The sequence below is a fragment of the Onthophagus taurus genome, chromosome 7, assembly GCF_036711975.1.
Source record: "Onthophagus taurus isolate NC chromosome 7, IU_Otau_3.0, whole genome shotgun sequence".
In the NCBI taxonomy this organism is placed as follows: domain Eukaryota; kingdom Metazoa; phylum Arthropoda; class Insecta; order Coleoptera; family Scarabaeidae; genus Onthophagus; species Onthophagus taurus.
Window position 1 is genome coordinate 6,508,048 of NC_091972.1, and position 12,843 is coordinate 6,520,890.

General features: G+C 39.1%; 1 protein-coding gene and 2 long non-coding RNA genes across 8 annotated transcripts in view; 2 read left to right on the plus strand and 1 right to left on the minus strand.

The window, feature by feature from the left end:
* LOC139430811 (uncharacterized) overlaps positions 1 to 1,394 on the plus strand; it is a 56,682-nt gene extending 55,288 nt beyond the window's left edge. For both annotated transcript variants that reach the window (XR_011641177.1, XR_011641176.1), the window contains exons 5-6: positions 83 to 623; positions 684 to 1,394. This is a non-coding gene — a long non-coding RNA (uncharacterized lncRNA). The remainder of the gene's footprint in view (positions 1 to 82; positions 624 to 683) is intronic.
* Positions 1 to 12,843, minus strand: part of LOC111418807 (Meis homeobox homothorax) — a 119,377-nt gene that overhangs the window by 10,594 nt on the left and 95,940 nt on the right. For all 5 annotated transcript variants that reach the window (XM_071198135.1, XM_071198136.1, XM_071198134.1 and 2 more), the window contains 2 exons: positions 6,948 to 7,096; positions 1,729 to 1,805 (listed from right to left, as the gene is read on the minus strand). In XM_071198135.1, the coding sequence (XP_071054236.1) occupies positions 1,729 to 1,805; positions 6,948 to 7,096 (226 nt within the window). The remainder of the gene's footprint in view (positions 1 to 1,728; positions 1,806 to 6,947; positions 7,097 to 12,843) is intronic.
* LOC139430812 (uncharacterized) lies at positions 8,035 to 8,957 on the plus strand. Its single transcript, XR_011641178.1, has 2 exons — positions 8,035 to 8,127; positions 8,408 to 8,957. It is a non-coding gene; the product is annotated as an uncharacterized lncRNA (long non-coding RNA).

Genomic DNA, 12,843 nt, shown 5'->3' on the forward strand with positions numbered 1-12,843 from the left:
TTTTCATAATTCCTAACGAAATTTCGAAAATCAGCTTTTATGACACATCTCTTTTTTGTTCTATTTTTGTACTTTTTTTTAGGACATGGTTGCAGAGAATGCATTAGGGTCGTGGACCACTTACATCGATGTCCCAGGGCAGTAATGGGACTGTATGAAAAATGATGATGACGCCGGCCGTCGAACCCAAGTGACGGTGGCGGCGGCGACGACGGTGTGCAAAAAAAAATGGAGAAGAGAAGAGGAAAAAGTCGGGAATGGCCCGTGGGGACGTGAACGAAACGGGACGGGCATAAATTACTAATTTCGCGGACCAAGAAGGAGGCGTCCGTAACAATGGCGGCAAGCGGGCGGAAAGAGGCCGGAGTCACGGGCGGAGGCGCGCACGTAGCGGTCGCCATTCGGCCGGTAATCGCCCTCTTCAGGGCCGTAAACAGCCTCGGAAACGGCCGGACGGACACCGTGGACCCCGTCTTAATGGATTTCGGACGCGACCCCGTCCGATACGCTCCACGCAGAGACCATGTTACTTTTTCTTCGTTAAAGTTTCATCTACCAGTGAATGTTTAAACGATCAACCAACCGTTTCAAGATGAAGGGAAACCACGTTATTTCACTCTTGGGTCAATATATCTTTATATAAAATTTGAATTTAAGACCTTTAATATTCTTCTTTATTTTAGTTAGAAAGAAGCAAGAAAAATTTATAATATGTTTACAACGAAAAGAGATGGAAGATTTTGACCGTATTAGAAGGGCCAGAAAGCCCTTATCAAGTTGAGGATGGAATTGCTCTCTTCTCGGTCCCTTCCCCACACACACAATTTCTTAATTCTTCCTCGGGATGCTGCCACTGTTGGTGGAGCGTCGTCGCCGCACCAATTTACGGGTAGGTTTCATTGTCGTCGTGGAACGGCCCTCGGAGGAGCAATATCGGCCCGCCTAATAGCCTCCGAAACACCTTTTTAATGAACTATTGTGCGGGGAAATGAAAATGGGGAGCGTAACGGCCGCCCGTTCCTTTTGAGCCCCGACGACCCCTTTCGGTAATTACTCACCGCGTCGTTGTCCCGCGGGACTTTCCCGCGCGTCGGGCGTTATAAACGCATTAGTCCGTTCAGAAATCGACGTCCGTTCGTCGTCCTCATCGTTGTCCGTTGAGGTCCCCCAGGTCGCATTTGTCATAATACGAGGGTGGTAATTCCCTTACTTAAGGGTTAACGTCGCCTAATCGCCGTTGTTTTTCTTCGGGAAACATTTTAAGAAGGGGGTGATAGGGCGATTTGGTATTTTGCGGTGTGGCGCGTTTACGCCATAAATCGAGGGTTGGCGTCGCGGACGTAATGGCATTATAAAAATCGATTACAATTAACGCTTGCGCTGCACATTCGACGCGTCGGCCGCCATTTTCAGGCGTCCCGCGGCAGGCGTATAATCTCATTTGGGGGAGCGCGGGGTGGACCCACCAACGCCGCCGCCGAAATCTAATTAGCGCCCACCCCCCCGCACCCTACAGCCGATCGGTAATTACTACAATTAATCAATCCGTTTCCAATGTTTTGGGGAGCCCCCCACGTCGAGCCATTGATTTTCTTCGAATTCGAGAGAAACTCACAAAATTGGATAAGGAAGAAAGATTTCATTTTTGTAATGGGATAAAGTTAAAAGGATTTCTTAATTTTCAGTTTGGATTTTGATTACTCAACACGAAATCTTGTAGATACTTACCAGTTGTTTACTTGGAGTATCGTCAGGCCGGTGTCCTGAGCGAGCTGTTTCTTTTGGTCCTCCGACGGGTACGGATGCTGAAACAACAAAAAAAAAGAAACCTTATACTGAGTGCATCCAACGAAAATAAACTGTTAAAAATAAATGGAAACAAAACAATGACAATAAGAAAACGAAAAATAAGAAATTCTCATCTAGAAATGGTTCGCGTATGATTTAGGATCCGTTTGCAGGAACGTGACAGGCGACGTTCCTCCGGGAATCCGAAGCAGCATCGAATATCACGTTACGCCGTCTCGGCACGTGCATAATTCAGAAGGGCGCCCCTTACGGGACTCCCGTACTACGAAAAGTAACAAGTAGAAACCAATCTAGGTAATTGGTACCGGGGCCGCAGCGGCAGCAGCAGCAACTCCTCTGAACAATGGGGAATAGCATAGACGACGACGGCGACGACGTCGGCGTCGGTCGCTTTAAAGCGCGCACTCGCCGCTGCTAGACGCCAGCCTGGGCGTGTCGGCGTCTCGCGGCGTCGACGTCACGAATCGACACTCCCATTTCGCGAAAGTATATCCGCCCACTTAGTCGTCATTAGTGGATTTCTCACGCGTACTCTACCGAGGGACCCCCCGACTGTTTGCTTCCTTCTGAGTGAGGGCGTCCCGGCGCGCTGTTTACATGTCATTTACAGCTGTCGAAGTGGGCGTCGTAAAGCTAACCCCCTACAGAAACTTTAAAATAGTACACTTACAGATTAACTTGTATCATAAACTATGAATTTCCAATATGGGGAATTTCATGTAACTCGCAATATATGAATGCCATAGTAACAAACCAATATGCACTTGCACTGTCCCACATAAAATGAACATAGCTTAATAGTACAGGCATTGGGAAGTTTTGCAAAGGAAGAGTTTTGCTTGGAAAAAGGTGACGGTCCTTATGATAACTCTGAGTTTTCGGCCGTCTTAAGACAAGCACGGCTAAACCCGAAGGTTTCTGGTTGTAGGTCTAACGCTAAACAACAACAGAACTAGAAACATTTGGATTTAGCCGCACGTCTCTTGAGACGGCTACACCCAAATGATTCTAGTTCTAGGTCTTGTGTTAGTTCTAGAATACTAGTGTAAAAGTAGAACTAACACTAGACCTAGAACTAGACACTAATATTTAGCCACACGTCTCTGAAAACGGCTAAACCTGAATGATTCTAGTTTTAGGTCTTGTGTTAGTTCTAGTGACAGTGCTAGATAGCGCTAGTTAGCATTAGATATCACGGTGTTGCATATTTTAATTGAGTTAAAACTAGAACTAACACGAGACCTACAACTAGAAAGTATCGGGTTTAGCAGTGCGTCTTCAGGCGGTTTGAGATTTCAATTTTACTGTGGTAATCTCTTCGTAGCATTGTTTAATTTCCCTGAGTGTTTCTGGTGTCATATTATTAGTGGCATGTTTTCGATATCTCGCTATAAATGGGATGGTACGCCCATCATTAAAAATATCAATGGTATTATTTGCAACTGAAATATCTAAACTTTGCCGTTCTGCAACTAATTCGTAAAATTTCCAATAATTGTGATTGATTTGATTCTCCTTGCTTTTACTTTTTTGTTCAATTTTTCCTCTTCATTTTTAGCCTTTGTTATGTTCCTGTTTTTGATTTCTTAATTTTTGGTGAATCTTCTGAATCGCAATGTTTTTCATCTCTCTTTCTTTTAGGTGAGTAAGCATTTTTAATTTTTGTGGTTTTGTTCATGATTGAAATAACTTTTAAAACTTATCTTCTGTATTGTTTATATTTTTATATAAAAACATTAACATTAACGATACTTTCTAAAATAATAGGTTTAAATTTTTCATTGCATGACAGCTTGATTTGACAGTTTCTAGTTAACATCAAACTCAACAGATGGCAACATACCAAGTGTAAAAAATTAAATGTAAAAAAATTCATTTTGAAGTTTAACTTTAAAATTTGTAAATTAAAAGTTGCATTTCTTCATATCGAAACACATTTGCCATGTACTACATATTTGGATGTCAAACGCGATACAATTATAAAAATTGTATGTACTTACATTAAGATACTGTAATTTTATGTTTTTTTGTCGATAAGCCACGAAATAAAGGTTGCAAAAATATTTAAACTCATCTATAATAATAGGAACATTTGAGTGCGTTCATTAGAGAATTTCGTTTCTTCTTCTTCTTCTACTTTCGACTACGGATGCATCCCTGTTTGTCAAGGCTCATGTTTGGACTTCACTTCGCAGACGAGAAGAACCAGTGCTATACTCATTTCTTGGGCGGTCGTCCTTATGATCTTTTTCCTTTCGGTCGTCAATACATGCATATTCTAGCCGATCTCTATTCTTTCCGCATGTTCCTTCCATCTTTTCTTTCTTACTTTTGTCCATTTTACTACATCCTGTATGTTACACATAGTTCTCTGATAGAGGTGTTGGTCTGCCTATCTCGCAGTGTCACATTCAACATAGATCTCAAGACTTTTATCTCCATCACCCTTATCCTCTGTTTAGTTTTCTTTGTTTTTGCTGTCGCCTCGAAAGAAACATTCGGGTTTAACCACACATCTCTCAACACGGCTAAACCCGAATGATTCTAGTTCCAGATCTTGTGTTAGTTCTAGTGACAGTGCTAGATAGCGCTAGTTAGCATTAGATATCAGTGTGTTGCATATTTTTATTGAGTTAAAACTAGAACTAACACTAGACCTACAACTAGAATGTTAGAATCTTATGCTAACTAGTGATATCTTATGCTAACTAGCGCTAGCACTGTCACTAGAACTAATATTAGACTTAGAAATAGAAACATTCTGGTTTAGCCGTCTTAAGGTATATTTTTGTATATTACATCTTAAGTGAAATTCACTGTATAACTAATAACAACGTTTAAATTTGACGCTTATGCCTGCAGGAATAACTTTTAAATGAATTTTATGCAGATTGGTATTCGCAGCTTGCGCAAACTTGAAATGTTATAGATTTATTGGAAACGATTAGAGTTGGGTTATTGAAGTAGGACGTCATTTTAATGGCGTCGTCTGCAGGATGCGTCGCGGCGAACGGCCAATGGTCTTTGGGTTTATTCCTGCGTGCATCAACCCGTTCGTTGGGGCCAATGGCGGTTGTGGGAAACCAACCTGACTCTGGCGGTGAACGGGCGAACGAACGAGGAGACGTATTGCGTGCCTGACGAAGCGAGGATTTACAACACACCCAACATTGACGATGTTTTATTGTTTTTCTCTTTCTTTCGTTCTTTGTTGAAGAAAAATCAACTTCCTTGTTGATGCTGGTTATGTTCTTGGTCACATCGCTTCTGATATCCTTTTATGGGTATGAAATTATTGTCGAAGAGAGAACACACGGGTTGATTGTAACTCATTCGCCCGGTGTAATTAAGGGAAAGATGGCTGCCGTTAGAGGCCGCGGGCAGCTCGGCCGGGGATCGATAGCCGGGACCCCGCCGTGCAGAGAGCGCCCTCTGCCCTCCACCACCGCTTCTACCGCCGCCACCGCCGCCGCCGGCTCGTCCCTTTCGCAATATCCGATAGCGGCCGGATTAGCGCCCTGTTTAATGAGTCGTGCAAGTAAAGCCCGGATCAGTGGCACCGGGACCCTTTTGCTCTTCTCATCTCCTCCTCCTCTCTAGCTGGCCAACTCTCAAATATTCATGCGTCTCGGACATTAACTATTCGGGGATGTTTGTGGGTACACTACACTAAGGGATAACGTTATAAGTTCAGAAGAACGTCATTTAGAGTCTCAACTTAGTCTCAAAGGAATAAATATTAAATTAATCCAAAAAAAAATTTTTGGAATATCTTAACAATCCAAAATAAATCCCATCCAATTTGTGGTCAATTTACTCCCAGAAAGTCAGAGTCTGGGCAAAAGAAAAAAATGTATTTCCGTCTACGACGACGTCGTCGTCGTCCTCCTTTCCCCCTCACGAGCTTTACGGTTATTCCGATACACGTCCCCGAAGCTAAACGAAAAAATGGTCTTTCCGGCTACGAGTTTCCATTTCCGGTTCGGCCCGCATTTCCGGGGCCGAGTTTTATCCCGGATCCAGACACGTGTCCCGAAATCCCAGGATTTCCCGGCCGCAATAAGTTCTCATCGTAAAGACGCCCCGGGTAAATTTTGAAATATCCCTCTATCGCAATCCACCCTCTTCTTCCAAGCATAGAGGAAAAATCGATATCATTACCTTATTCCTCCTTTTCTTGATGTACATATACGCATCTCCCGAGTGTCCCGTAAACGGTCATCTATAAGCCATCGAGCACGCACGTAAGGTGACCTCGGGGGGTTGTAACGCATCTCGAGGGTTACATAACCCTTATACGCAAAGCAAGGAAACTCAGATGCATAGTGATTTTTATGATTACACCGGGAGAGAAGTCGAATGAAAAGAGGAAATTGGAAGGCAGCGAGGGAAAAAAATAGAAAATATAAATAAGGCGATCGGGAGGAGAATCGGGATTTCAAGGCGCCCTCGGGAACACATATCACCTACGCTCCCGACTCCTTTCCCGTTTCAAATTTATAACCGAGACTCCAATCGTAGCGAAATCACAATTTTTGGGAATAAATAAAAGGAATTGCGTGAATAATTTTTGACGATAAAAATTCTTCGAGAAACCACTTCTTTGTAATAACGTCGTTTGTGGTCCACCGCAAATATTTCGATGAGTGACCGGTTTAAGTGTGTCTTTCCACGAAAATATCTCCTCTGTGATTCATTCATTGAGTATTTGGTTTTAATTATAACCCGGATTTCGTTGAGTATGGTAAGAATTTCATGCAACAACAACACAATCCACGATTATCTCGGTAATCATCAATTGAATACGTGATGAATGCCTAGTTACTAACGAGTTTGTTTTTGTTTTGTTGTTTAAAAGTGTTGTGGTGAGTTCATTCGTGCTAAGATTAAAGCTTTTATAATTCAAAAGCTTTAATCTTAGCACGAAAATAATTAAAATGTGAGACATTAATTAGATGAAAATTGTAGCATAACTTACCGCAAGATACATATCGCTAATTAATTATATCTTTATAAATAATTATGAAATTAAACCTTTTTATATAAAATTAACGCTTCGAAGGTTTGCAGTGATATTTTTATTATTACAACTTACTTATAATGTTTTTAATTAATTTTTTTTAAATAAGATTTCTTACCGTTAGATGTTGGAACAGCCACGCCCTAAGGATATTCGTCGCAACTTTCGGGAATATCCCCCGTTTCTTTTGGTTCTTCTTGCCGTTCGTGTCGTCATCTTCTTCCCCCGTACCTTCACCGCTCCCTATGCTTGCGTTACTGGCGTCACCTATAACAACGATGATTACTTAATTACCATTAACAAAAAAAATTAAAGACTAATTTTCTTTTATGGCAATGTGTGTTTTAGCATTTAGAAGTGGGGGTTTGGTTTCTATCCCCCGGGAGCCTCTAATGAGTCACACACGACGAGAAAATCCGATTAGGGTCGCCGGGGGTTCTTTCGCAATCGACTTGTCATTGTCGCGACAATGTTATTATTTAAAACATGCGCCGAGTTAGTGCTAAGCCGGCCTTAATACCTAGTAATGAAAACGAGTAGAGGGGTTGATTTTATAGATTATAATATATAAAAGAGAAAGATTTTTGAATAGTTTCAAACTCTTCTGATTCTTACAAACATTTCTAAATTATTGTATATGGTTGTGTCCATTCTGACCATGTAATGATAAGTATTAAAAGAGTCATAATATACTATGGTGATATACTTTTATTTTTTCGTCTAAAGCGGTTTCGGGCCCTGCCCTTCCTCAGTGGATGGAACCCTACAAACGTGGTATATGTATGTTGAAGTAAACAAAAAACAAGAATAAACTAAATTAATAGTATGAATAAAGGAGAACTTACGTCAGGTTAAAATCGTAAAACATATCTTTAGAACGGTATAAACTTTAACGAAAACTCAGCGACAACCACATTGCATTATTCAGGCATTATTGGCGGAAAAATTGTTGTAAACAGGTTATGTAATTGAGGTTACGGGTGTTTCTTAGGTGGGTAAAGTAGGACACCACATGAAATCCAAAACGACAATTGATCCGAATTAAAACTAAAATCAAATTTTATATTATAAATTATTATTACTATTATTATAATTTATAATTTCATTTAGTTTTTTAAATCGGATCAATTGTCGATTTTAGATTTCATGTAGTGTCCTACTTTACCCACCTAATAACCCCTAACCTCAATTTCATAACCTGTTTACAACAATTTTTCCGGCAATGCAATGTAGTTATCGCTGAGTTTTCGTTAAAGTTTATACCGTTCTAAATGTATTTTTTACTATTTTAACCTGACGTAAGTTCTCTCTATAGTATATTGTGACTCTTTTAATACTTATTTCTAAATTAAGCTACTGTTATTAAACCTGTAACAGTAACCATTTAAAAGATAATTCATGTTTTGTACATTATAAAAAACTGGCTTTCTATATACTAAATACATAATGATTTTCATTTTCATGTAGTTTGAGAGTAATTGGGAGTAGAAATAAAATCGGTCATTATGATGCTGATCTTTCCTAAAAAATGATGAATATAAGTAAATATACAAGAAACTTTAGCAGACTACTTTGTAGGGTCAAAGTACATATTGGTTTTGAAATTTGATTGCTCTAAATCGAAATTGAAAATGAATCGTGAAAATATGAATATGAAGCAAAAACTGCAGGGATTAAAATAAAAACATTTTTATGTGCCAGTATTCTAGCAAGATCAGCAACAACAGAATAGAGCTAAGAAAATAGTACGGTTAATAAAGCAGAAAGGACTATGAGCAACACTAAGACTTTTGCATCGAAATTCTGCACAACTTCGTTTGAGAAACTGTATCATTTTGAAATCTTTGACTAAATCTTCTTCAGCCAAAGAAGATAGAAACTTGGTCTTAATGTCAAGACAAGAAAAGTAATTAGGAAGTTATGCATATTTGAGATACCTATAGAGGAAGTACTCCAAGAACATAAAAGTTCAAACATAAAAGCTCCACAAAATCTTGGGTATAACAATTAAAACTAAAACTACCTACATAAATAATATTTATAGATGGAAGAACAAGAAATTAAATTAATAAATGTATCATTGTATCTAAAAAAAAAAACAAGTATAAGAGAACTTACTAAAAGCTTACTTTAGGTTTTGGTGTTTTTATTTGCAATAAAACCCGGTCGTTTCATAGCCCTAAAGCGTTTACCCCGATCGACGGCGTGCGCGGTCGTACCACCAATAATTAGGGTGTATCCCGTCGTCTGCGGATACACGGTATAGTCCTCTTTCGCGTCGTAAAGAGGCGTTTGGCGCGAAGAAGAAAAGCCCGAAACCGCTTGTTTTACGACCGGCCATGAGGTGGTACCGTAAAACGACAGTAAAACGGCGCTTGACGGCCACTTGACGGCCGTTCTTCCACATGCAAAGTGATTCTTTGGGTGGAGGAATCTCTCTTTTTGTTCGTTCACCGCCCTTCACAAAAAGACACACACACAAACATAATCTGAGCTTTTTACCCCTTGGCAAAAAACAATTACTTGGTAAACTATCTATAAATGTTAGGTGTTTATGACTGTATTCAAATCTTTAATAAAAATCGATTTTTTTATTATGATGAATCGTTTTGGAATATTTACTGTGTGGGAACCGTAATGTCTACCAGGTATACACACACACTTTAACGAAAACTTCTTAATCCAGTAAATATTTGTGTGTTAATAAATAAATAAACAATGAGAAGCACGGTTGATGCTGAGATCTTAAATGTGTATGTGAAGGTATTAAGACGGTAATGCGTTGGATAAAAGGGGACTTGGTCGCCTCGTTATCCGCAATTCGTGGAAAAATCTTTAAACGTTATTGACTTCGGATTACCGGAGACGATGTCGGGGTTTTAACTTTTGAATCCTTCCGGGAATCCGTATCTCCAAAACGATTAACCTTAACAAAAGCCCGTGTAATCGTTTCAAAATTGTTGATCGTCCCCGAAAACGTGATGACATCATTTTTATTTTATATTAAAGAAAAAAAAGAAAGTTTTAGTAAGTTCTTTGTTTATTATCTATTGCGATACCTATACATAAATGGTTGGTTGTGCTTTTACGTAATATAATCGACGTTCTCTTTTGTGGTAGAGAGATAATAAATGGCGTCCTCAGCATCCAATCACCGTGTATTGTACGGACTATAAAAAAGAGCGTCGGCCATAAGGCCTTCTTGTGGTGTGGTTCTTGTAGAAGAGGTCCGGGACAGGTCTCCTAAGCCTCTGGCAACGATCACGCCGCCGATTACCATATTTTCCATAAATTATAATAAAAAAGATAATTTGCCGTAATCAACGACGATAAGAAGTTGTTGCGTGGCCCCGTTACTTTTTCTTATTTTTTATTTCCTTCTTCTGCAACGTTGAGATCGTGGTGGTAGTTCTTTTGCTCTCGTCTCCTTATTTTTATTTTTTTTTTTTTGAATTTTTATTTTCTACTTTGGCCACAGGTACCGATCGGTAAAACAGCGAAGCGTCATTATAAATCGAACGGCAAATTGGCCGTAATTATGCGAGAGATAACCGGCGACGGCGCGACGTCGGCAGCGAGCAAGAAGAGGATCGACGAAGGACACACCGCGAGTGAGAGATGACGACCTCTTAATAAAATTATCCCTCCGGTCCGTCGGATCAATGGATCCGTTAAACTCGCCCCGTTTATCGTTGTCTGTCCAAAGAAGAAAACGATTCAACCGCGACGCGGTTCTCTGTGGATCTCCTTTCCATTTTTAATTAACTAATTAAGATCGATGCGTCGTGTTCATTTTTATCGCAATCGTTTTTGCGTTAAATAAAAAAAAAGGATTCTAAAAAAATGTGAAAGAAAGAAGTTGTTTTGGATTGGCACGCTTTTGATATTGTAAAAAATTCTTTTGAATTAGTTCACAAATGTTACCTGATTAAACAACATTAGAATTTGCAAAAATTGTATTTTATGTTATGTTCTGATAACAGTATGAAAAAGCGACTGAGAGACAACGTGAAAATTGAATGCGCTGACAGAACGAATTTAAACCGGTGAGGAAAGATTTACGGTGGTTGAGATGGAGTTGCGATGGGGCATTAAATCAATCGACTAAACATAGGCAGAAATATGAGTAAAAGATCAACCGTGGTGGAGAAAAGAACAAAATATAAAAACAAATTTTGATAAATGCGAATTTGTTTGAAACATAAATTCCATTGAAAGAACAAAAATTTATGCCAAATAGCACAAAGAGTTAGGAAATGATTTTTTTTGTATCAAATGTACCTCAATATCGAAACTTTCAATGTACCAGACACTTTTTGACAAATGATATTACGTTACTTTAAAACGTGGAAAAACAATGCGACCGATGCTGATCTTTCCTAAAAAAATGATGAATATAAGTAAATATACCAGAAAGTTTTGCGACTGCCTTATAGGCTCAAAGTACATATTGGTTTTGAAATTTGATTGCTTTAAATCGAAATTGAAAATGAAACGTGAAACTGAATATGAAGCAAAAACTACAGGGATGAAAATAAAAACATTTTTATGTGCTAGTATTCTAGCAAGATCACCAACAACAAAATAGAGATAGGAAAATAGCACAGTTAATGAAGCAGAAAGAGCTATGAGCATCACTAAGACTTTTGCATCGAAATTATATAATTTTGTATTGAGAAACACTATCATTTTGAAATCTTTTCCTAGGTCTTCTTCAGCCAAAGAAGATATAAACCTGGGCTTAATGCCAAGACAAGAAACGTTCTCAGGAAGTTATGCATATTTTAGATACCCTGGAGGAAGTACTCCAAGGACATAAAAAAGTCAATGGCACCGAGAACAGGACAACTTAGAAGCTATATATTAGAAAAGAATAGCACAAAAGCTTGGGTGTAACAATTAAAACTAAAACTAGATAAATAAATAATGCTCAAACGATAGCAAAAGGTCAAAATGACTACGAAAAAATAAACTAATTGTTTAAACTCCATATTTCTGATAACCTACTCATTCATAAACCCGCCCACATTAAGAATATGTTGGAACGGTTTCAAATGAAGAATACAAAGATAACCAATGTCTAAAGATGTTATTCGCAAAGAATGAGGAATGTATATTTAACATGCTTAACCATAACTTGGCCAGATATTGCGTTTATAGAGGGTGTCAAAACCATCACAATCCAATTGGCAACGAGCCCAGACGATATCTTGCTATTTAAATGGAATACAAAACATTGAATCCGATCAATAATTTTTTATGATGTCACAAAATCATCATACAAATCATGGACAATGCCCCTCATTTTAGGTAATCAAAGAACAATCGGCTTGAAAATCATAAATCCATGTTGAGAATGTAATCTCAGGAACTTTTTTAGAAATTTTATGACATCAAATTAAAACAGATAGGTTATCATGTTTTTTTATTAAAAAAATTTCCTTTGAGTAAATAAAATATGAGTTAATTCGTTTTTTAAAAACGATTATAAAGATTTTGATCTTTGACTAGAATCTAACGGTTTTGGGATCGGTAAATCCCAATGTAATTTGCACAACAGGTCCAAGAGCAAGTCCGGAGCATCACCGAATCGTACCGGTCCAATAAATCATTGCTTATCATCGTTGGGGCCGAAACGCGACCCGTGTACGTCCCGATATCGGTACGATGCCATCTCCGTACGGAGCGGAACGGGGTCGGCTATCACCGGGGCCCATCGCCAAAAAGGGGCCCCCATTGTGGATCATCTCCGCAGTCATCGAAGTCGCCCGTGATTAATCACCCTTATCTCCGGCGCAGTACGATTGTCTCGGGACTCGACGCTTTTTTTCTTTATTTTTTTTTTTTCGTTCGGCGGCTTTTTTTCTTCTTCTTTTTCGTCTCCTTTTTATTCTGGTTGATTCCCTCTTCGGCCTTTTAGAAGAGGGAAGAGGGAAAAAGGGATGGAGGAATCCTTAATTACGAATCGGGTAGGCTTCGGATGAAGGCATATATCACGTCGGAGTCGGGTCTCG